General features: G+C 34.2%; 4 protein-coding genes across 5 annotated transcripts; 1 reads left to right on the top strand and 3 right to left on the bottom strand.

The window, feature by feature from the left end:
• Nucleotides 1-426: 426 nt before the first annotated feature.
• On the top strand, nt 427-4,101 carry LOC109188194 (tubby-like F-box protein 7). The gene is made up of 4 exons (XM_019338760.1): nt 427-915; nt 1,829-1,916; nt 2,280-2,409; nt 3,349-4,101. Exons 1-4 carry the CDS (start codon nt 523-525, stop codon nt 3,923-3,925), a joined length of 1,188 nt encoding a protein of 395 aa, XP_019194305.1. The 5' UTR covers nt 427-522; the 3' UTR covers nt 3,926-4,101.
• Nucleotides 4,102-4,224: 123 nt separating this feature from the next.
• LOC109188195 (multiprotein-bridging factor 1a) lies at nt 4,225-6,111 on the bottom strand. Its single transcript, XM_019338761.1, has 4 exons — nt 5,897-6,111; nt 5,097-5,180; nt 4,669-4,751; nt 4,225-4,563 (listed from the first exon to the last, which is right to left on the bottom strand). The coding sequence occupies exons 1-4, from the start codon at nt 6,027-6,029 to the stop codon at nt 4,444-4,446; spliced, it is 420 nt and encodes a 139-aa protein (XP_019194306.1). The 5' UTR covers nt 6,030-6,111; the 3' UTR covers nt 4,225-4,443.
• Nucleotides 6,112-10,268: 4,157 nt separating this feature from the next.
• Nucleotides 10,269-13,585, bottom strand: LOC109188421. 2 transcript variants are annotated; one of them, XM_019339086.1, is made up of 4 exons: nt 12,771-13,585; nt 11,730-11,849; nt 11,521-11,625; nt 10,269-10,839 (listed from the first exon to the last, which is right to left on the bottom strand). In XM_019339086.1, exons 1-4 carry the CDS (start codon nt 13,437-13,439, stop codon nt 10,744-10,746), a joined length of 990 nt encoding a protein of 329 aa, XP_019194631.1. In that variant the 5' UTR covers nt 13,440-13,585; the 3' UTR covers nt 10,269-10,743. The 2 variants fall into 2 exon arrangements, with proteins under 2 accessions (XP_019194631.1, XP_019194632.1); XM_019339087.1 differs by having other exon boundaries at nt 11,739-11,849.
• An 8,409-nt stretch (nt 13,586-21,994) lies between these two features.
• Nucleotides 21,995-23,185, bottom strand: LOC109188422 (protein LIGHT-DEPENDENT SHORT HYPOCOTYLS 10-like). Its single transcript, XM_019339088.1, has 2 exons — nt 22,386-23,185; nt 21,995-22,212 (listed from the first exon to the last, which is right to left on the bottom strand). Exon 1 carries the CDS (start codon nt 22,983-22,985, stop codon nt 22,416-22,418), a length of 570 nt encoding a protein of 189 aa, XP_019194633.1. The 5' UTR covers nt 22,986-23,185; the 3' UTR covers nt 21,995-22,212; nt 22,386-22,415.
• Between the last annotated feature and the right edge of the window lie 746 nt (nt 23,186-23,931).

Below are 23,931 nucleotides of genomic sequence, written 5' to 3'. Positions count from 1 at the left end.
AGATCCTAATTGAACCATCTACGATTATTTCAGTAGTCTTTTATTAACTAAAATTATATGTAAGAAGTAAAAATATATGTAATATTATTTTTAAAAAAATTTAATGTAATAGTTGACTAGTAGGTTTTGTTTTAGGGTCTTACCTATACAAACAATTTTCCATATATTTCGTACGAGAAGTGGTGGGCAGGATAATTAAACACGAATTAATTGGTTCCGGCGTTGTTTCCCGACCGGGTCAAGTAGCCACGGTCAAACTCAAACCGGAAAATCCACTCTCTACTAACCTCACATGTCTGTCAGATACCAATAGAAAAACGGAAATTTAAAAATTTCGAAGATATTATATCACAAACAGTCACGCTAACTTTTCCATCTTTTTTTTTTTTTTTTTTTTTTTTTCAATTCTGCGGAGAAATTTGTATCACGTTTTCTAAACTTTGTTCCCGTCGCATTTTCTCTCTCTACAGAACTACCTGGAGAAAATTAGAGAGAGAAAGAGGGAAGGTCTGAAAGGAAAGGATGTCACTGAGGCGTTCGTTTCTCCCGCGTAGAAACCTAAGTGGATCGCATACTTTCTCCAGAGCTTCTCGAGAATCTAAGGCTTCGGAGACTTGTGTAAGGGGAGCGCGGGATGATTGTTGCATCGTCAATGTTAGAGATGAATACGACGAGAAAAGTGGCGGTGCTGTCGAGGAATCCGGTTGCGGAGATGCGGTTTCGTGGGCGAACATGCTGCCGGAGATTCTCGGAGATATAATACGGCGAGTCGAGGCCACCGAGGAGCGTTGGCCGAGCCGCCAAAACGTCGTTGCGTGTGGATGCGTGTGCAAGCGGTGGAGAGAGGTCACTCTAGAAACTGTTAAGTCATCCCTTCACGCTGGAAAAATCACCTTCCCTTCTTGCCTTAAACAGGTACTGCAATTCGGCTGGGATCCCTCGGAAATTCGTTAATAATGATTCTCTTTGTTGATCTAATTGGGGCGTATTTGAATTCTAGTGGTGATCTATAAGCTAATTTTACTTAGTTATAGTCGAAATTTCGGGTTTTGAGCTTTTACTAGTCTGTTTAATTTTTTTTTTTTCCATGAAAATTTGTTTATGCTCTTGATGATTGGTACACTGTATTTAGTCGTACTGGCTGGTATATTCCAGTGGTTGTGTTGCACATAAATGAGTTCCCTTTTTAGATCGAGGAATTGTGAAGTTTGGCATTGCTTTATTCTCGAGGGCTATGTTTTTAGCTATTGTTTGTTGCATTTCTGTTTTTTACAATTCCATTTGTAGTTGCTAGAGAGCTATGCTTTCAGCTATTGTTTATTGCACTGTGCACACATAAATTATTTTGTTTACTCTGAGCTAGTTTGGTGATTCTTATGGGGCATCATTACCCATTCTTACTGTTGTTAGTCTCCGAGGGACATCGAAGACTTGGAACTACATTGAAAGACAGTATTCATTGCCTATGAGTTTTACAAGGTTCTGTTAGAAAAGTTTGTTTGCAAACGAACTTTGCTAATCAGGTTTCAGAAAAAATATATAAAAATATCAAGGTCATATGCTGAGTAAGTAAGAATGAGCTTTGTCAATTTGCTTAATAAACCAACATGTTAAAAAGATACACATATTTTGTATAGGTGTAAATGGGTTTGGTTGAACACCACCCCCCCTAAGTTTAAGAGTGTGAAGGCGAAATAATGACTCCTCTGTTCTTCATTTGCAGATGTCATGAGACTATTGTAGTAATAGTTTATATTTCCACTTTATGTTTACTAGTTGTCTAGTTGAGTCATTGACAAAGATTGGGTTTCTTAAATCTTAACTGCAGCCAGGGCCCCGTGATGCTCCACTTCAATGTTTTATCAAACGTGACAAGAAGAATTCCACATTTTATCTTTATCTTGGTCTTTCACCATGTAAGTATTCTTCACAACAATATTCTTATGCATAGCATGTTGAAATTTTGCTCAAGTATTAGTTGTATGATATGTTCTAAACTTAAATACTAACTTAATCATCATGTGTCAGCTGTGAGCAATTCTTGTTTCTGAATATATTTTTTAATTGACTGGATATCTGTTCTTTTAGGAAGATTCATGGATGAGTCCAAACCAAAAATTACAAAATTAAAGAATGCCGTCTAATGCAAATGTCCCTTTTTCTTTTTTCGTCACTTGCATTTTCAACCAAGCCAGATTTTAATCCTGGATGCTTGCTTTTCTCTTGAGGTTTTTATTGTCTTATGGGAGGGGTCCTTAATCCTTACTTATATTTGGCAGTACTTGTGGATAAGGGAAAATTTCTCCTAGCTGCACGAAGATGTAGGACTGGTGCTCATACTGAATACGTAATTTCTCTCGATGCTGACGATCTATCTCAAAGAAGTAAAGCCTATGTCGGGAAATTGAGGTGTGTACAAACTGACTAATCATGATAAATAAATTTACATTAGAACTACTCTCTATTTATCATAAAACCTTTGCCTTGATTTGGTACTAGTTCAAGCAAACCATTTTATCAACTCTGATAATCATTTATTTCACAATCTAGTTCTCTGCCAATCCATGTTATTTTCGAATCAGGTATATGCTTTTTGAAAGAACATGGTTGTTGTTGTTGTTGTTGTTGATTTGTTCCATTGATCCACTGGGAATACAACCTGTGCCTCTTTTTCATCTTCTCTTTCTTCCTTTGCTTCCCACCATTTGTCTTTGAGTCATTTTCCCGTTACCAAGTGTGGCATCAGAAAGTAAGAGAACAAGCAATTTGTCCAAAGGTTACATATTGTGGGATCACATTAAGTATTTCTATTCTCAAATGCAATTTGTGAGAGGATTAGGCATTTGTCTTGTATTTTTAAGAAGTTACAATGCCCTAATGCTGGACCATAATCTTGTCATTGGAACTTCTCAAAAAAAAAATAAAAAATGCTAATGATTAGCACTTACTGCATTCTGCATAGTGACCACAAACAGATTTTGGAACCTAGGTGATTGAAGATGACAAAACCAGGTTTCATAAGTGTTGGATGCTTGCGGAGGTAAGAAAGTTTACTAGGGATTGTTGCATGCTTGTTTCTATTTGTTATACGTTGGGAGCTTACAAGGCAAAAAGAAGGAAGAAGAATTGATGCTGCTGACTGGGTGTTGATTAAAATGCTTAATAGCTAAAATAATTTGCTGGGAAAACTCCACATATATAATAAAAATGAAGAAAATTGTAAACATTTGAAGTTAAGCCCCCTCTCCAGTGGCAATGTTCCATAAGTAAAATATAAAAATATCACAATTAAATTGTGCACTTCTTTCCTCTACATACTTTATCGAACTTTGAATTTCTCCTTTGCAGGTCAGATTTTCTAGGAACCAATTTTACAATATATGACAGTCAACCACCACACAGTGGTGCAAAGCCATCAAGCAGCAGATCTTGCCGCCGTTTTACAAGCAAGCAGATAAGCCCCCAAGTCCCTGCTGGAAACTTTGAGATTGGATGTGTTTCCTATAAGTTCAACCTCTTGAAGTCGAGGGGGCCTAGGAGGATGGTGTGCTCTCTCAAGTGTCTATCCTCTGGAGACACCACAAATACAGACAGATTACACGATGCGATTATGAAAAAGCCTAGCTCTGCCGCTATACCATACACAGTTCTCAGAAATAAAGCCCCAAGGTGGCATGAACACTTACAATGTTGGTGCTTGAATTTCCACGGTAGGGTGACAGTAGCTTCGGTAAAGAATTTTCAACTAGTCGCTACATTGGATCAGAGCCAACCTGGTGGAAAAGGTGATGAGGAAACTGTGATCCTCCAGTTTGGGAAGGTAGGGGATGATGTTTTTACAATGGACTACAGGAAGCCTTTGTCAGCTTTCCAAGCATTTGCAATTTGCCTCACAAGTTTTGGCACAAAGTTGGCCTGTGAGTAGATAAATATATGCCCCCCTTGCTTTGGGGCCTGTGTTCTTTATCTTCCAAGTAGTATAGTAACATATATAGAAATATCTGTTCTAGTTTTGCTGGTGGACTCGGATGCTTCAACATGTAACTTGCAATTGTTTTATGGAGAACTTAATTATGAATGAAAAAAATAAAGTTGTAAATTTGCCTCTATTACATTATTATGTTCATGCAAAACTTGTAAGAAGTAGGGCACTGAACATCTTTTGAGATTAGCATTTCATGGATAAAGAATACTGAAGGCAATATCAAGATTATAATATCATGAAACAGAGAAATCAAACAACCAGTCACCTCATATTTATTGTAAACTGAAACACAATCACATTACACAGCAAATCTTGTCCTTAAAGCCATAACTTCCATAGCTGAGCACAACAGTGGATTAAACGTGAGATCAAAGAACAAGGTTCATGTACAACACCACTCTTTAGGACTCAACAGACACTGTTAACTGAAAATGGCTTATTTTCGCAAAGACTAAAGTTTATTTCTTTCCTCTTAGTTTCGCACCAAGAGCCCTCTCCAATTTCGCTATTATCTGCTGATTTGGAATTGCCTTTCCAGACTCGTACTCCTGAATGATTTGTGGCTTCTCATTTATGAGCTGCAAACACAAACAGAAAAGGATGAGGATTTTATTCAATGCCACAAAAACAACACCCCTTTACTCTGTGACATTGAGCAACAAAAGATAACGTGAGAAACATACTTGAGCAAGTTGAGATTGGGTCAATTTCTTATCCTGCCGAGCTTGCATAATAGCTTTCTTCAATTCAGTTGGCACCTTTTGATCTGGGAATGTCGACAAATTTAGCACAGAAAAGTTGCAAGTATAATTTTGCTGCAGCAAACTAGTAAAGAATGAAAGGGATAAAATCCTATCAAGGAAAACAGGATGCAGATACTTATCAGCACCATTGGGTAATAAAAAATTTGGAAATCGGAACAGTATGGACGTATGATTTCAGTACTTAATTAGAAGGAAGGATGTTGTGACAACTTTTGCCTCTGGGTAGAGGAAATTATTCAATAGAAACAACGCAAAAGACATTCAAAAAAAAAAAAAAAAAAAAAGATGAGTGACTTCAACATGAAATGTTTATGAATAACAGAATCCAGAGGGAAAAGGTATCTTACGAGTCAGATTCTCTGTGTCTTCATCAAGTTTCCTGGTGTTCAGAGAAGTGCTACTGGAGGCAGCTTTGTTTGTGCCAGCATTAGCTGCAGAATAGAATAAACTTGTGAGCACTTCATCTCATTCACCAGTCACCACCCAATTACAATTACAATTTTGTATCAAGGATCGTGCTTATTCTCACTGATTCACAGGCAAGAAAGACAAACCAACCATTCTGGGTACCATCATTTAGCACAGAAGAAACTCAACCAAGGTATACAATGTTTGTCCTCAACATAAAAGGCTCATCATCGAAGGTAAACAAAAACCCAAAAATGGATCCTCCACATACAAAACAATATAACACCAATAAAAATCCAAATTTTCTAATACCACCCAATTATATTATATGAATAACAACTAGGCATTAGCCATCGCAAGGAATAGATGCGACCTTAAGCTATAAGAGCTATTGCAGAGAATCAAAAGGCAACCAGGTAACAAAGATACAACTTGGCCATCAATTTATGACCATTATAATGTATAATAATCAAAAAGAAATCCAGATATTAAGACAAAATCATGAAAAGCCATAGTTGAGAGGATAAAGAAAAAATAGGAGAATCTCCAATCATAAAAAGCGAATAAAATAGAGATTAAGTTAAACGAGCAGAAATCGAGACAAATTATCTTATCAGTTCCCCCAAAACAAATCGTCAGAGAAAGAAACCCTAAAGCCGTATCAGACCCGACATCGATGGCTACGGCATCTATATACGTATGTGCGGGTAAAACATTGAGAGTAAGGAAAAAAAATTACATTTCCTGATGGTTTCGATCTCGGCGCCGGAGCGACGGGCGGCGTTGACGGCTTTCTCGTCCTTGCGAGCGGCGGCGGTTGGCGCCTTCTTGCGGATCACCACGGGCTCCCAGTCTTGCGTTATCCCACTCATCTTTCTCTCTCTATCTATTCCCTACTTTTCTCTCTCTAAAGAAGATGTTTCAGTCGGGTCGTGAACCTGAGTTGTGAGGATTGGGGGAGGCATTCTGCCTAGCTGCCATTTATATACACCACTTTCTGTGGCTTTAGGGTCGGTCTTTCTAGGAATATCACAATTCTGCTCAATTAAGAACTTAATTTTTTTTTACCAAGACTATGTGGTCTAATGGTACCCGGGTTGGACTTCCATTTGGAAGGTTACGAGTTCGAGCCTCAGTGGAGGCGTTATTGGTTCTTTGTGTTTCAGTAGGTTGAGAAAGTATATGGACAGATACTACAATGTAATAGGGCCAGTAACATTCAAAAAAAAGAACTTAATTTTTTTTTTTTAATTCTGCTCAAATACGAACTTAGTTTTTTAAATACGAACTTAGTTTTTTTTTTTAATTCTGCTCAAATACGAACTTAGTTTTTTTTTTTTTTTTTAAATTTAATCATAATTTGTCCCTTAATTAAGTCTCTCGATACAAACAAGGATTAGTTAAATATAAATAGTGCAGGACACCTCGTAATTTAACTAAAAAAGAATTTTATTTTCTAATTTTTCTTTTTACAATATAGTAAATCTGAATTTTATTTTCTAATTTTATTCAGGACACTGGTTAATGGGATCAATATATTCTCGACTGATATTTTTTTCAACCAGTTGATATACTTAAAATCCTAAAAATATCAATTTTCTCATATTATGATGATACATGGTATTGGTACGGGGATCTAAATGGTTGTTACTCTGTCAAGAATGACTATAGATGCATTATTGGAAATTATGAGAATGATAATAATGGGGCGTTTAAATTAAAAATCTCACCCAAGTGGAAAAACCTTCCTATGGAGAGCTATTAGTGATATCCTTCCGACTACCAATAATTTGCTTATAAAGAGGGTGGATGTTAATCCGATGTGTGCCATGTGTACAATCATGAATGAAGACACTATGCACTCATTGGTGTTGTGTGGCTATGCAAGCTCCCTATGGGCTCAATCCAACCTACCACTCCCCAATATTATAACAAATATTTTCCATGAATAGTTTAGTGCAATCATAAATGTTATAGGCACTAATGGAATTATTTACGCCGCTGTAATTTTATATCATATTTGGAGAGCACGGAATGGAGCTGTGTGAGATGCCTGTCTACCACGACCAAAGAGTGTAATTGCGGCAGCCACTGCCACTATGCGTGCTTGGCGGAGCGTACACTGTCGAGCCACCGCCCAACTGCCGCACGACCAAGCCGTTGCTGCAACGCCACTGCCGGACCACTCCTCAACGACCGTACTGCCACTGCCGGTAAGTCACACAGCGCCTCACGCTGCTGCCGGACAGCTGCTCTGTCCATTGCCGCACCAGCCCGATCCCCTAAACACCATAGCAAGGCCAAGAAAATGCTTTGTGGACGCCGGGTATCACCAAGGGACAAACTCGGCTACGGTCGGGGCGGTCCTACTCGATGCCAGCGATCGTTTTACTTCGGCCTTCAGCGCGCTTTCCTCACTTATGGCCGAAGCATTTGCGTGTAAAGAGGCTCTCTCTTGGCTAAGGGCCCGAGGTGAACAATCTATACAGCTTCATACGGATTGTCAAACATTGCAGTGGTACTTATCTACACTAGACAACCCATCTCGCTCATACATTGGCTATGCCATAGATAGTTGCAGGAGTTATATGTCTGCTTTTACTTCCTGCTCTGTCGTTTTTATTCCTAGATTACAGAACTTATTAGCTCATACTTTAGCTACTTCAGCCTTTACGCTTCCTTCTACGATGTACTGGGACGATGTCCCACTTGACTCTATTTCAGTTTATCTATAAATACAATCCATTGGTTAACTTTTCAAAAAAAAAAAAAAAAAAAAAAAAAAAAAAAAAAAACTGAATTGGGTTTCTTTTCCTATGCATTTTTTATTTTTTATTTTTTGCGAAAGAAATCTAAAATTACTATACGAAAGTATATTGAATTATTCTATTCTTATGTAATAGTTCATGAACAGCATCCCATATATATATATATATATATATATATATATATATATATATATATAAAATCCAAAATTAACAAATTTAGAAAGAAAGAAAAAAAAAATATAAGTTAAACCTATTAAAAATACAAAGTGTACATTTTTTTTTATTTGTTTGACGGTGTATTTGCACATATTTTTAGTTCAATAACCTAATTACACATATATAACAAGTTCAATGGCCTATTTAATATTTTATTTTTCAAAACAAAAATGTTACTACTATACTGTCGAATGAGAAAAAAAAAATAGTATTAATCATTTTATGCTTAACTCTTTATAATTTAATAGGACTTTTTGACATTAATCATTTTATGCTTAAATCTTTACAATTCAATAAAACTTTTTTGACATATACTCCATATCACTTTATATTTTTTAAACTAATCAAATTATAATAATTACCCCGTATTTTTTATGCGTTTTTTAAAACTTAGGGTGTGTTTGGTTCGCACATAGAATCGAAATCGAAATCGAAATCGGAATGAGGATCAAATACTTGGTAATGATATGAGTTTTTGTGAAAGTATTTTGCATGTTTGGCAGTAGGGTGGAATTAAAATAATTATCAATATTGATGTTTGGTTATGTATGACTCTATAATGAGAATAAATGTTTTAAAATATAAAAATAAAAAGTCAAAACAATTGATCTTAATATAATGGCATCCAAAGCACTAATATGAACAAAAAAAATCAATACAAAAATCTAAAAGCACTAATCCAAACTTAAAAATCATATTACCGATGGAATGAAACCTTTTTTAAATTAGGAAATTGAGTTTTTAATTGAAAAGATAATCAAATCTTATAATTGTGTTTTAAAAAATTATCAACCAAACATTAACTATGATTTTAATTCTCATTCTTAATGTGTAAACCCATGAACCAAACACATACACCCTTAATAATAGTATAAGATAGAACTCATATTATCATATATTAATCGTTTTCATTGTTATTCCTTTTGTTTTCATTCCGGGAATCGAAAGACTTTTCATATTATTTGGTTAGAAGTTTATCCCCATTCACAATGTACCAAATACGTGGTGCATATGAAATAGGGTTTGTGTACGGGACAATCTTCCGTGTATAATATGTTGCTGTTGCAGTTTGCGACGGATGAGAACGAATCAAAATATCTTTTCAAAACCGAATGATGAAAAGGAAATTGCATCTGTACAAAGAGAACTGAAACAACAAAATCCTGAAAACTACTACCAATAAATGAGAGGGATATTTAAAAAAAAATAAATAAATTTTCTTTCCCAAATTATCTTCTAGTGTTCCCCTCTTAATGTACAAAAAAAGAATATATTTATTAATCCAATCACATACTGCTACATAAGGAGATGAATATTGAAAGTAAAATCAGAAAAAGAATATCAGATTTCAGTTAAAAAGATAGTATGGAGTGAGTGGTTAAAACCCATTTAGATTTTCTAACCATTTAAGGTCCGTTTTGGTGTGTGAACTCTTATTGTACCCTAATTGAGAAAACATGTCATCTAACCCAAAAAAAAAAAAAAAAAAAAAAAAAAAAAAAAAAAAAGGAGCTAAAGATTCCTAAGAAAGGGGCGAATACAATGACTCACACTAAAAAAATTTAAGAACTAATTTGGTTAAATGAATTCTCAAGAGTGACTTTATTTTAAAGTTTCACAAAATATATTACATTTAAATTAATCAATTTAAATATTTATTATAACATACATGACACATTATAAATCATACAAATAAACACACATTATAAATATAGTTACTAATTAAATTGTTCAACTATAAAAAAATTTCAATTTTTGATAGCATCATAAATGAATTTACATTATAATTCCCACGATTGATAACAAGCAAAATTCACAAAGAATAAGTCACAAATACAAATGTATAATAAACCTCAAAAATCAAAAGTTTAATACTAATTAAAAAAAAAAAACTAGAATTATAGCTATATTTTAATACATATACCAAATACTAATAAAAAAGAGTTTTACTACATATACTCCCTATTTCTATTCCCTTATTTTTATTTCTTGATGTGGCAATAGATAATTAGTTATCTTCATTATGTGGCTTGCCAAATGGCCCAGCAATACAAAAAATGAACATCCAATATACAAAAAATGAACCTTCGATATACTACTACTCCGTAATAAACATTATGTATATGTTTCATCTTGTAAAGTGGACCATGGCCCATGGTAAAATAATTGTATAACTTGATGGCCCAGTTTAAGGTGTAAACTGAAGCCCATCACAGTCAACCACAAGATATTTGGAAAGGCTGATTCAATGTCATTCACACAAAAATTTCCAGCACAAAACAGGAAATACTACCAATGTCAATTCTCAGACTACTAACACTTGCCATCAGAGAAAACTAACAAGCATGTCTGGGATAAGAACTAAGAAAACCAACCTTGGATACAATCATGCGCTTCTAAACTTCAACTGCCAGATCCTCGGAAAGGCTGGTTCAACGTCATTCACATCAACATTTCCAGCACAACACAGAGAAATACTACGAATATCAATTCTTAGACTATTAACACTTGCTAAATGCGAGAACTAACAAGCATGTCTGGGGTGAGAGCTAAGAAAACTAATCTTGGATTCATGGTTAAGTGGGTCAACATCTTTTCCTGGTCAGTTCTGAACACCATCTTCCTTGAGGTCATTGGGAACATTATCCTCTTGATGATCCTTTCCATGTGCAACATCACAATGCACGTTTGCAGGCTCCTGCAGATAAGAATGGTTTGATTAATGAGAAGCTAAAGCATAATTTAATTGCTACAACTATTTGGATTTTATAGTAGATATATGATGTGAAAAAAACGAAAGATATGGCCTCTCAGAGCTTCATACAAAGCTCATCCGAAAATAGCAAAAGTTGTGCCATGCAAATGTTCAATTAAAAAGAAATGCATCTAATATATTGCTGATGATTGTGTTTTCAGAGCTTGGCTAGCAGGGTATTATACTAAATGAGTAAAATGATATACAACATTAAACTGCCAAAGTACAAATCCATTGCATAACGTTTCCTATGAAAACAACAATTAATGAATTATCTCCAATAAAAACACTCCGGACTCAGCCTTCATACAGTCTTACGAGGAAATACCAATCATGCCTTCACAACAACAAAAATCATACTAAACTTACAATACAAAATTCAAGTAGCTTATAGTGCACTGCAATGTTTTCCATCAATTGTGCAGGTATTCAAAGTATGAAAATGTCCAGTGAAATAGGTCACCACATATCAATTAAGGTTACGGAAAGACTCTTCCTACAAATGTTAGCTTTCACCTAATTAACTATATAATTGTATATAGATAAAATGGGCAAAGTATAGTCCACAACTAGTGTACAAGAGGACAGGTAAAGTAATGAGGATATTTAGAAATAGTTTCTCACCGGGCCATTTGGCGAGCGCTCTGCATTCACAGTTTCTGCATCTTGAACATCACCACTGAGAACTTCAACATGTTTGCTAGTGTCAACTTCAGCCAATGAATTGTGCTATCAAAATAACAAAATTTAATAATCCAATATAATTATAAACTATCACTGCTAGCCAAAATGCACAAAGTACATTAAAACTCGTAACAGTAGGCATAGCTATCCTCCAATACCTCAGATCCACTACCACTTTTGATTTTCTCATTTCCAGTATCAACTTTCACAAGGTCCACAGTATCACAAGGGAGGTCCAAGCCATCTTTACCAGATTTGTCAATGTTACCCTGCAATATGATACAGCAGTTAATTGTATCTATAAACCCAATCAGATTCAAACAAGACATACATAATCTGTTTTATTATTTGTCACCACTTAAGAAATTGCTAAAATTATAATTACAATGAACTAAAAGGAAAATAACATAAGTAAACTCAGACAGTGAAGATCATACAAGATTATCAAGCAGGCTTTCATTGATAGCATATGCCTTCTGGCACCACATACAACCTGTACTAGCAATTCTAACACCAGCAACATCTAATGGGCTGTTTGGTTGGATGTAGTTACAATTCAATTACAACATAATTCTTTGGCCACCTGAATTATAGTGTTTGGTTGGAGAGAATTGTAATTCTCTCATTTTGTTGAATTGCAATTCATACCCTCCCCCATATGAATTGCAATTCAATGGGGAAAGGAAAGGGAAAAAGGAAGGAAAAAAAAAAAAAAAAAAACTTTTTTACCCTGGATTATTATTAGTATTATTATTACACAAGAACATTTTAGTCTCTATACCACTTCTTCCCTTTTCATTCTCAATAATTCTATTCCTCCCTACCAAACAATGTAATTTGAATTCCTACTTTATTCCCATCTTATTCTTTTTCCTACGAATTACAATTTCTTTCCCCCCTAATTCCTTCCCTTCCTTCCAACAAAACGCCCTGAAAGATGGTTACCAGAGTAATCAACATTCTCATGGCATATGATACAACAGTTACTCGTATCTTAACATAAAGAACATGCTTGAAATTCTTGATACAATCCAAAGCAATGTTACCTGAGAATTTCAAGAATGTATTTATATATATAATTTTAGCAAGAAACAATGGCAGTATGACTTGTCATGTTCCAAATCCATGAATTCTAACACGATGAACTAATTAAATTCAAAAATCACAGCACAAAGTTGGAAGATTATTACCTGAGCCTCAGCAGATTTATCCGAAGACTGAATGAACTTATTGATGTCCCATCCAAATATCTGACAAATAGACTCTGCATAAGCTCGATGAGCCTTCCTCTTTCTCGTCTTCGCAATGGAAAGAGAATGGCGAACTAAAGTGGCGCAGCCCTTGAACCTCTTCCAAGCTTTCTCCCGCACAGCGCAACAGACCAGACATCTGAACTCTCCGCCAGCACAGTTCTTCTCATAATACTCCTTTAAAACACTGTCCTCCTTGAACAAATTCACGAAAAAATCGAACCTCTTGCGCTCTTCTTCCTCGAGCACCTCATCGAGCTCGCCGTTCTCGTACTTGATTACATCCACGTACTCATCGTCGTATTCCTCGTCGTCGTCATCGGCAATGTCTGTGTTCCTGAGAAATTCAGTCACAGCATCCCATGCCGCTTGCTGGGCCTGATCATCAGCCAAACGGGCCAGCTCTTCGGGGGTTAGCACGCGGGGTTCAGACTTGGGTGGGAACCACACAGTGGGCCAACCCAACTCATCCGTCGGCGGCCGTTTAGGGCTGGGATTGCATGGCCATTTTATGCCGGAATCTGGGGAAAGCTCGGGAGTTGCGGGCTCGTTTTCGCCTGATTTTGTTTGTTGGGGGTTAATCGGGTTCGGGCTATTGAGTGGATCCATGGGAATGCAGTGAGGTACCAGTACAATCGTTTGACTGAAGGGAAAAGACAGAGACAGAGAGAGAGGCAGAGAGGGTTTTGAATTTTGAAACCTAAAGAAATTATTAGGACTTCATTAGCTCATTACAGAGCAGATGTCTCCGGGTCGTTTTGAAGAAAGTGATTTCTCCTCCAGATTACGGTAAATTATATCGTGCACCGCGGTGCATAATCGATTATGCACCATGATCAAAACGACGTCATTTTGTTTAATGAAATATAAAACGGCATCCGTTTCGTGTTGTTCCGTACCCTTCCACAAAAAAGTAATTCTGTTACTCAATTTCATTTTGTATACACTGCAGTTTCATTTCGATATAATTACAATTTCATTTCGATATAACTACAATTTCATTCGATATTTATAGACTCAAATATGTGAAAATGTTATTTAATTTTATTTTATATACACTATAGTTTCATTAAAACATAACTACATGATCATTTCGATATAATTACAGCTTCATTGTACAATATATACTCAAATATGTGAAATGTTATTCAGTTTCATTTTATATATACTGCAGTTTCATTTCACCACAACTACAATATCATTTTGATATAACTGCGATTTCATTTGATAATATAAAAATAATACGTGAGGCAGTGTCGGTTTAAATACACTGTAGTGTCACTCCGTTAATACTAACATCGAGCCGTTTCTTTACTCACTATCATCAAAAATTTGAAATAATTTTTTAAAAATATTATTTGTTGGTTTACTGACTTATTCAGTATTTATTTTTTTGTTTAATTTTTGAATTTTTTTTTTAATTCCAAAACTATTTATTTATTTATTTAAATTTAAAATTATAATTATAAATTGGTAATTAAAATTAGAGTTAATGACCGATTTGGTCCTCCACTATTGTGAAACTACAGATTTAGTACTCAACTATCATCTTGGCCAGCGTAGATGACATGAGTATTTACATTATTGTCCTTCATTTAGACGGAGGCTTCACGGTCAAAGGGTTTATAGGGCTGTCTTGGAGGTTTATGTTTCATTTCACGAAAAAAGATGAGTTTTGGTATGGGAATCCTCCTAATGAGTATATGACTGTGAATAATTTCACTCATCTTCCTGGGAATGGAGCTTTTAGAGATGTTCTTGTCAGGTTGGATGGTAAACTAATAGGTGCAATTTGGCCATATATTTACTGTGATATATACTGGGGGTGTAAATCCTCTCATGTGGAGGCCGATTAGTGGAATTGGTTCTTTCAATCTCCCTTCAGATAACTCCATTGTTAGGACTGATATTAGATGGGAAGAGTCATAAGATTTCTTTCAGTGTCACAAATGCTCTGAATGTTTGGTACATTATATTGATGCAAGCTTGCATCTTTGGTTGGATGAAAAGAGCGAGAAAATAGTGATGATTCTTTCTGCTACTCCAGAAATGTTAGCAGCTCAAACTACACAATCCTCCATGATAAAGTGAGCAGTGCTTCCTTGTGAGAAAACAACAGGGTAATCTGATCTTAACCTGCTAAAAGTGCCATTTTAGTATCTCAGTTTGATGATACGGTTCCAAAGTTTCTTCCCATACAGTTCATTAAAGAGGAAGATAGGATCCCTTTTAATTTACTGATTTCATTGATTCTTAAAAATCAGCCTTCTGAGAGTTTCAACCTTTAACATATATAAAAGTGCTGCTTTTACTGAACATTTTCTTCATGGCCTAGTTTATAGGGAAAGTAGGGTTGGTAAGTTTTAGTGAATCTTTTGTTCTTCTAGTCAAAATGTAGTTATTAAAGCCAAAAATTCAATGGAATATGAGTTTTACTACATATACATACCCAAAAATACTTGTTGTACTCCCATTTTATACTCTCAACTTGTATTCCCTTTCACATGTTCTTGATATAGACACTTTTATGGACCCACATGAAAATAATCAATCCTGGTTTGCCATCTTAGAGAGTATAAATCAGGGAGTAGAATTTGAGAGTTCATATAGTAGAACTTATATATACCCTCAAATCTTACTCCTTAAATTTTACACTATGATATGACGGGCACTAATAAATTATTTTTTCTATGTGGGTCCCAATACAAGTGTCTACTTCAAGATTTTGTGTGTGTGTGAGTAAAAGTTGAGAGTAGAAAATGGGAGTACATGTCCTTTTTACATGGAATATATGTACGGAGTAGCTTTTTACAGTCTTTTTTTTTGTTTGTCGGACGACGAGGTGTTCTGAGTAGGCCTAAACTGGTTACTTTTTACTGTCCTTTTATTTAATGAAAAAGGGTTTTAACTCTGGCACAAATGCACAATGCATTCTCATTTTTCACTAAACTAAATTTACATTTTCATGTTTTCAAAAATAAAAAATAAAAAATTACATTTTCATATTACATCTATCTTCTATATATAGAGAGATTAATGATCACAAATTAACATACATTATAAATATAAGTAGTAAATTACTCAATTAAATATAGATTTTAAAATTTGATATGAATAATCACAAGTCAATCTAGATTATATATATCTCACAATTAATATTAAAAAAAAAAAGGATCAAAAAAAAAAAAAAAACACACAAAGTCACAAGTCACAAACTAAAAGTACAATTATAAATTTAAAATTTGAAATAAATCTTACAAATCACAATTTTAAGGAAAAAAAAAAAAAAAAGATTAAGCTACATTGTAAAGTGAAAGAAGGCACTTGCGACAATGAGGTTAGACCCCTAAACTTGAGATAACAATTTCTTAAGAATGAGTAGCCAAGTTGTAGCACAATAACACCTCTGTGACTTTTTCAAATTGGAGGTCATATGTTATTGTAATAGAGTCAATAGTACTTAAAAAATGAACAGTTAAACCATCTAATCATTCAATATTAATTTGTATATACATCACTTATTTATTTAAAAGTCACTACACACTGCACACTACATATCTACTATACTAATAAGAGCCCAAGAGAGTTAGGCCTATAATGAGTAGAAAAAATAGCGGTCAATTTTTTTAATCAAATGAATGGCTCATATTAATCAGATTTTAATTTTTCCTTAAGATTTCCTAATTTATCCTTAATGAATATGATTATCCGTTAAATATTATATTTTCCGTTAACTTCTGTTAGTTCACCGTTAACTTACTCATTGATTTCAATAAGAAAGGTCTTAGGTTCAAACATCATCCCAATCAAAGTTGGCATAATTAGTACTCTATTTTACTCTTATTAAATTATAAAGAATAATTTAGTAGCTACAACAAAAACATTATTCATTATCAATAAATTAAATAAGAGAAATAATTCCATTAGTTATATTGTCTTTATTTTTCTCAAATATCAAAATTCTTTACATTCAAATTCATCAATTGATTATATTCACTACATTGTCTATTATCTTTTTTGTGCACTATTTTTTAATTAAATATCAAAGTTAAAATACAAAATAATGATATATATTTATTTACCAAGTATTTTATTAATATCATGAAAAAATTAAAAAATTATAACTAATAAAACCAATCATATTAACTACTTGAGAGATTTGTTGACAAAGAGAGTATTCAAATCACACAACAAATTGAAGTGAGAATTACCTCGCAATGTCCTTGTTTAACAATCAGCAGTTAGCGGTTAGCGTTAGCGGATTATATTAACGGATTTGACCATCGAATTATATCAACGGTTGGTAAAAAGATATTTGAAAAAATTAACTGTTTAGATTAACATGTAAAATGACCTAAGGGTATACATATATTTATTAATAATAATAATATATAATAATAATTGTTTTAGAAAAATAAAAATAATAATAATTAAGCCAATCATATTAACTACTTGGGCGATTTATTGACAAAAAGAGTATTCAAATCACACAACAAATTGAAGTGTCCTTGTTTGACAATCAGCAGTAAGCTCTTCAATATTAGTATATATTTAATATTTTATGCCCTAATTTTTATTTGCTCTCCCTTATGTCCCGTATTTGATTTCAACCATACTTATACAATTATTTTAGTGACAATTATAATCAATCTTTGACTATATTATCTTGCATTTTTAAACTTAGAATTGCCTATTTAAATACACAAATTCAACATTCAATTATCTATGCATGAACAATTCCAATATAATTTTGTCTTGATATACCTTAAAGTACTTATTAAAAAAAAAAAAAAAAAAAAAAAAACATTGGGCATTATCCCAATCGCGCAATGCGCGTAAAAAACTAGTATATATATATAGGGGTTGGGGATGAGGGCAACCGCCCCATTGCCCTCCTCCCTCCCTCCATCTGGATCTACCCCTACTCATATATTACTGGTGCACTTTATAGTATTGCTATATTAAAAAGGAATAAGGTTCAAATTGGCCACTGAACGTAACCTGAAAATGCAATTAGGCCACTGAACAAAAAAAAAATGTGCAATTAGGCCACTAAACACACCAAAAACGTGCAATTAGGCCACTGAACACTCCAAATGTATGCATTTTTACCGGATAGCAGGTTACCATCAATTGTAGCAGGTTACCTGCTTACGTGGCAGCTGAGTTGGCATTTTTAATAATTTTTAATAAATTTTAAAGTAAATTTAATAATAAATTTTAATTTTTTAAAATAAATTTTAATAATAAATTTTAGGGAAAATGGCACTTTTTCCCCCTGTGTTATATGCTTATAGCAGTTTTTCCCCCTGAGTTATTCATGCATTCACATTTGCCCCCTCAATTATTATAAAAGTGGCGGTTTTTCCCCCTGATAATATTAAATGGACATTTCTACCCTTAAAACAAATATTTTATTTATTTCTCTTCTTCAACAAATTATTGCTTATACGTAGAGATGACCACGGTTCGGTTCGAACTGAACCAAACACTATAGCAATCAAATTAAAAAATTTCGGTTATGATTCATAACATAACCCAATATTTGGGTTTCCGTTTATTAAAATCGTGAACTGGAAAAAAATATATCCTGAACCGTGAACCGGAGGTTCAAATCGGAATAACTACTAGCAATAGCTTAAATTAGAATTATAATATTTGAAAATAGTGTATGTTTTTTTTTTTCGCATTTATATTGACTCTCACATATAAGTATATATAATCGCGGTTTGAGTTTTATTTTGAACCGTCGGTTCACAATTTTGGATCCAATTTGAACGGTTGGTTCAAACTTTCTTTTAAAATTTTATTTTTTTATTTTTAAAATATTCTAAATTCAACACTTAATGTATTTTATTTTTTCAAATCGTGGTTATAATTTGTTGGAGAAGAAAAATAAATGAAATATTTATTTTAAGGGTAAATATGTCCATTTAATATACCAGGGGGAAAAACTGCCATTTAAATAATTTAGGGGGAAAAAGTGCTATAAGTATATAACAAAGGGGGAAAAAGTGCCATTTTTCCTAAATTTTAAATTTTACTTGCTTACCATCGTTTTTTTAATTATTTTAAAACTATTATTATTAAAATTTATTAAAAATTATTTAAAAATGTCAACTCAGCTGCTATGTAAGCAGGTAACCTGCTAAAATTGATGGTAACCTGCTATCAGGTGAAATTGCATACATTTGGAGTGTTCAATGGCCTAATTGCACTTTTTTTTCGTTCAATGACCTAATTGCATTTTCATGTTATGTTCAGTGGCTAATTTGAACCTTATTCCTATTAAAATTTTAGCATTTGAAGGGGGAAAAAATTAAAGTGGTTGTGAAAAGTCGCAGTTGGTATGAAAGTTTTGTTGAGGGAGAAGACCACAGTATAGTATGATGGCAAATAGAAAATAAAACAAAATTAAAGAGAAGGACAAGCAAGGTTCTTGTCTCTCAAAAAAGCTGATAAGAAATGATGGGAAATAAATGCATTGCATTACAAGAATCATATCACTATTCTTTTTTTTTTTGAATGCTACTAGCTCTATTACATAACCTATTGAAACACAAAGAGCTAATAACACCTCCACTGAGGCTCAAACTCACAACCTTTCAAGTGGAAGTCCAACCCGGATACCATTGGACCACATAGTTCTGGTAATCATATCACTATTCAATTCGTCTATTATTTGCAAAACTAAAGAGCCCCGCCCGCCCGGATATATATAAGTACCATCTATATATGTTAGTATGCCACCATCCACCAAGACACCAACTAATACTGATATTTAACCAACCTCACATTAAATTATGTAAAATTAAAAAAAAAAAAATGACCCGCAACATGACAAATGTGACAACACATACAACAGTGGAAAATGAGAGATTTATTATAATTAAATATAAAAAAAATTCACATTACTTCTGTTTTTGTCCAATAAATACTGAAAGGTGTAAAGCAAATATATAATCCAGACATTCCTTTCTAAATTAAGAAATAAGGCATACCGCAATAAAATTATATTATTGTAAATATAGCAAATCAAAATCTTTGAATATTATAATAAATGATAACTAATTAGTTCATAATATTTTTTATTTATACAAGTGTATTTTGGGTGAAACTCGTCTTATGATTTTATTTAGATTTATAATATCTTATCTTTAATTGTGTTCGATCATATTTGATTTGTTGAAATAAATATGCAGTAATTTATTTCGGTTGATTTTAATTAATAAAAGAAAAAGTAGTAATAAATTGGAGCCACGTACACCACTGATTATTTTGATTCAAACATGTACAAAGTACAAAGTCCTACAGGCAGACAGGCAGACATGCAGCAGCTACCCAAGTTGTCGTACTAATTCCATGCAAACAATACACAACACAAATAGAATAACAAGAAGATAGGGCACAGACAAGAAACCTAATTGACCACACTCGATTCCCTTTGCAACTTTAATTTGATTTCATCCTAGCTACTTTCTTCCCCTTAGAGAGATTAGAACTCATAACTTCTCATGCTCTATAACAAATTGAATGGTGCGTTTCATTTTAACTAAAGTTTAGTTATACATTTATTATTATTGTTGGACAGAGGCCAGTGAAGGACCAAGTCAAACACCAGATGATTAGAGGGTTGTTGGGCAGAGACTTGAAGGACCAAGTCCCGCAACCGGCCTGCCTCTCGAAACTGTGGCAGGTGGCGGTATAGGGAAATAAAGTTGCGCATTTGTTATGAATTACAGCTTTTATTTGCCGTAATGGTAAGAGCTTGATGAGGATTGTTGGGCGGATACTTGAAGGACCAAGTCCCACACCCGGCTTGCCTCTCGAAACTGTGGCGGGTAGCGGTATAGGGAAATAAAGTTACACATTTACTATGAACTATAGCTTTTGACGTAATGGTAAGAGCTTGATGAGGATTGTTGGACGGATACTTGAAGGACCAAGTCCCGCACCCGACTTGCCTCTCGAAAATATGGCGGGTGGCGACATAGGAAAATAAAATTGCGCATTTGCTATGAACTATAACTTTTGACGTAATTGTAAGTTATGGGTGTGGAGTTACGAAATTAAAGGTTGCTAGGAGTGGTTAATTAGGTACAGTGGGGTCTAGGGGTTTAATGCATACATGTGATTGAAACTTCCTAATTGGAACAAAAATGTACTATAACCTTGGAATCATTTGTTGCCAATGTTGTATTACAAAATATAATTGTACGTGGTTAATTGATCATGCTTGATTAATACTCCTACTACTAAAAATATTATTACTACTAGCTATAGCTAGTCACCAGTCACCACAACATTGCATGAACCGTCCAATTAAGCTAGCTGGGGCATAATATATTCATCCAATCACAATAATTATATTATATCATAGATCACTATATAGCTACAAACAAACACCAATTAAAGCTAAGAAAATGACATTTCATGACATTTGAGTTTATAAAAGTTAGTCCTTTCCTTTGTGTTTATATTTTAACTCTTAGTCTTTTGTCGGTGAAATATATATGTCCTGGTATTGTGAACTCACACACTAAATATTGCGGTGGTTATGCATATCTATATATGGTATAAAAGTATTGTTGTGATTCAGTCCACACAAAATGTTATATAATCCAGTTATGATGAGATAATATGATATATTTCAATGTATGGATATGAGGGGAACAACAAAACACATTAATGGTATATATGTGAGAACTGGAATAATTTTCTTGCATTTAAGCTATAAGATCTCACAACATGAAACCATAGACTTCAAACCTTAGCTTGGATTGATCATTATTATTATTATTATTGAAATAAACTTGGGACTTTCATTAAGAAATTAAACATCAACCAATAAAGGAACAGAAAGGAAATTAGGAGGGCTATCTGTCCACTCCCTACCACCAGGATTGAAAACGGTATTCCGAGCCAACAGATGGGCTATGGTGTTTGCAAGTCGTTTAGCAAACATAAAGTCAAGCTTTGATGAATGATTATTAATTAATGTTGTTGAAAATCAATAAATCAAAATCCCATTATATTATAACAAGATCAATGAATTGAATGAAGAACTGATTATTCATCTAATATTATATTATATATATGGAATATAATGGGCATACATGGCAGCAAGCTAGCCAACATCATATCATAAAACCAGACAAATTAAAGATTACACAAAATTTTATCATATTTAGTTCAGACATAGAGGTGAAGCATACATATATATAAATATATGCACATAAAATCAACACCCCTCTCCCAAATAAAATAAAAAGAGAAAAATATAAAATAAAAGGAAATGCAGATCTAGGATTTTTGGACTCTGATTTTAGGGTTCATCGAGGAGAAGTGTGAAGTTCATAGTAGCTAGATCTAATGTTCTTGTCTGCAAGAAGCAAAAACCTTACATTAAAAACATTTTAGTTTAGTTTAATCCGAAAAGAAAAGAATATTATTAATTACTATATTTATATGAATTAAGAAAACTGAGCTTCGTGCTAATTAACATCATTAATTAATTAATTAATAGAAGGGAGGAGATGAGAGGAAGAGTTTTACCATTTTCGCCCTGAAAGCCGGAGGGAGAGATCAAGAGGATTGCATCTGGAAGCTGGGCGTTTCGTCATTATTAGGCTTCGGGAGGGCATTATTTTTCTTCTTTTTCTTCTTTTTGTAGGGGATTCCTCGGGCCTTAGACTGAGCATCTCTAACTTCACGGAGATAGAGGCGGATGGCGCTGCCGGCGAAGGGGTTGCTCTCCGGCAAGCCGCCGTTCTCCTCGAAGGCGGCGCGTAGGCGGCCGATGAGCGCGTCCAGGCTGCCCCACGCTTGGCGGAGGGGACAAGTACAGGGCCCCGCCGGCTCCGGCTGCCCGAAGTACATGCAGCCTTGTAAGTGAACCTTAGTCTTCCCGAACTGATCGAGGTACCGGAGGAAATCCAGGACATGATTGTAATTGCAGCGGGGAAGTGGAACCGGCGGCCGCTGGTTCTTCAAGTACTGCCCGAATGTGTTCCAATCGCGGCGCTTCTGCGCCTCGTAGCGGCTGAGCTGCACCGGCTGAGGAGGCAGCACCACCGCCGCCGCCACCGGTCTCAAAGACGACGATGACGACCCCTCCCCTAACTCCCTCCCTTGATGATCGCCGGATGACATCATGATTGAAAATTTGAAATGATATGAAAATCTAACGGTGAATAATAAGAAGATTGAAGAAAGGAGGAAGAAGGTGGTGGTTGCTAATGGCGGAGACGGGAGATCAAATGATGGGGGAGCTGAGAAGACATGGCATGGGACCTTGGGAGAGCTCCTTTAGGTCATCTTTTTTCATTTTTTCTCCTTCGCTCTATTATTTTCTTCTTCCTTTACTATATTAGCAGTAAGCACAGGCTTTTTAAATACTATATTTTTTTACCTTATTTTTATAATTTGAGCTGGCATCAACCTTGCAATCATTATAAAGAATATTAGCAAAAATTAGCATTTGATTTAACCCTTAACAACTAGGTTAGCTAAGTGAGTAAGTGTAATTAAGACGTTTTGGAGGTATATTGGACACCTTCAAGTAAGAAAACAGAAAATCGCACCTTTCAGCGTTCTGAAATATATAACATTATTTTTCTTTGTTAATTTTTTTTTTTTAATATAGTCTCTCAATTATTTAGTGAGTTGTCAATTTAATTTCTCTAGTAACGTAACTGCTAGACAATGTTTTTGTTTAGGGTTTCTTAGGTAGAGTCTTTTTTTCATAAATGAGGAAATACAAAATACAAAAAAAAAAAAAAAAAATGTTGTCGAGTAAGGCGCTATTTGGTAACATAGTTAGTTTATCAATTAATTTTGACTTATTTGACCATTATTAGCTATTTGATTTGGTTAAACAATCAATATGAGTGTTTAATTAATTAACTTTTTTGTAACAACTTGTTGCTCTAATATAAAATGCTAAAATTCAAAAAGCTGCTCAAAACAACGTTTTGAGAAAATCACTTTGCATGTAATCAGCTATCAACTAAAAGATGATTTACCAAACATCTTTCTACAATCAACTAATGCTATCAACTAGTCAAACTCACTAACCCAATCAGTTAACAATTATTTACCA

This window comes from Ipomoea nil, unplaced genomic scaffold (assembly GCF_001879475.1).
Source record: "Ipomoea nil cultivar Tokyo-kokei standard unplaced genomic scaffold, Asagao_1.1 scaffold1421, whole genome shotgun sequence".
Classification (NCBI taxonomy): Eukaryota; Viridiplantae; Streptophyta; class Magnoliopsida; order Solanales; family Convolvulaceae; genus Ipomoea; species Ipomoea nil.
This window is presented reverse-complemented; position numbering and strand designations above follow the sequence as displayed.

Excerpts from the sequence above, each read along its gene's own strand:
- LOC109188194 (XM_019338760.1), top strand. The coding sequence starts at position 523 with ATGTCACTGAGGCGTTCGTTTCTCCCGCGTAGAAACCTAAGTGGATCG. Across the intron at positions 916-1,828 it reads TCCCTTCTTGCCTTAAACAG|CCAGGGCCCCGTGATGCTCC; the intron begins GTACTGCAATTC and ends TCTTAACTGCAG. Across the intron at positions 1,917-2,279 it reads TTATCTTGGTCTTTCACCAT|TACTTGTGGATAAGGGAAAA; the intron begins GTAAGTATTCTT and ends TATATTTGGCAG.
- LOC109188195 (XM_019338761.1), bottom strand. The coding sequence starts at position 6,029 with ATGAGTGGGATAACGCAAGACTGGGAGCCCGTGGTGATCCGCAAGAAG. Across the intron at positions 4,752-5,096 it reads AGACACAGAGAATCTGACTC|ATCAAAAGGTGCCAACTGAA; the intron begins GTAAGATACCTT and ends CGACATTCCCAG. Across the intron at positions 4,564-4,668 it reads CCCAATCTCAACTTGCTCAA|CTCATAAATGAGAAGCCACA; the intron begins GTATGTTTCTCA and ends TTGTGTTTGCAG.
- LOC109188421 (XM_019339086.1), bottom strand. The coding sequence starts at position 13,439 with ATGGATCCACTCAATAGCCCGAACCCGATTAACCCCCAACAAACAAAA. Across the intron at positions 11,626-11,729 it reads GTGGATCTGAGGTATTGGAG|CACAATTCATTGGCTGAAGT; the intron begins GATAGCTATGCC and ends TTATTTTGATAG. Across the intron at positions 10,840-11,520 it reads AGCGCTCGCCAAATGGCCCG|GAGCCTGCAAACGTGCATTG; the intron begins GTGAGAAACTAT and ends TCTTATCTGCAG.
- LOC109188422 (XM_019339088.1), bottom strand. The coding sequence starts at position 22,985 with ATGATGTCATCCGGCGATCATCAAGGGAGGGAGTTAGGGGAGGGGTCG.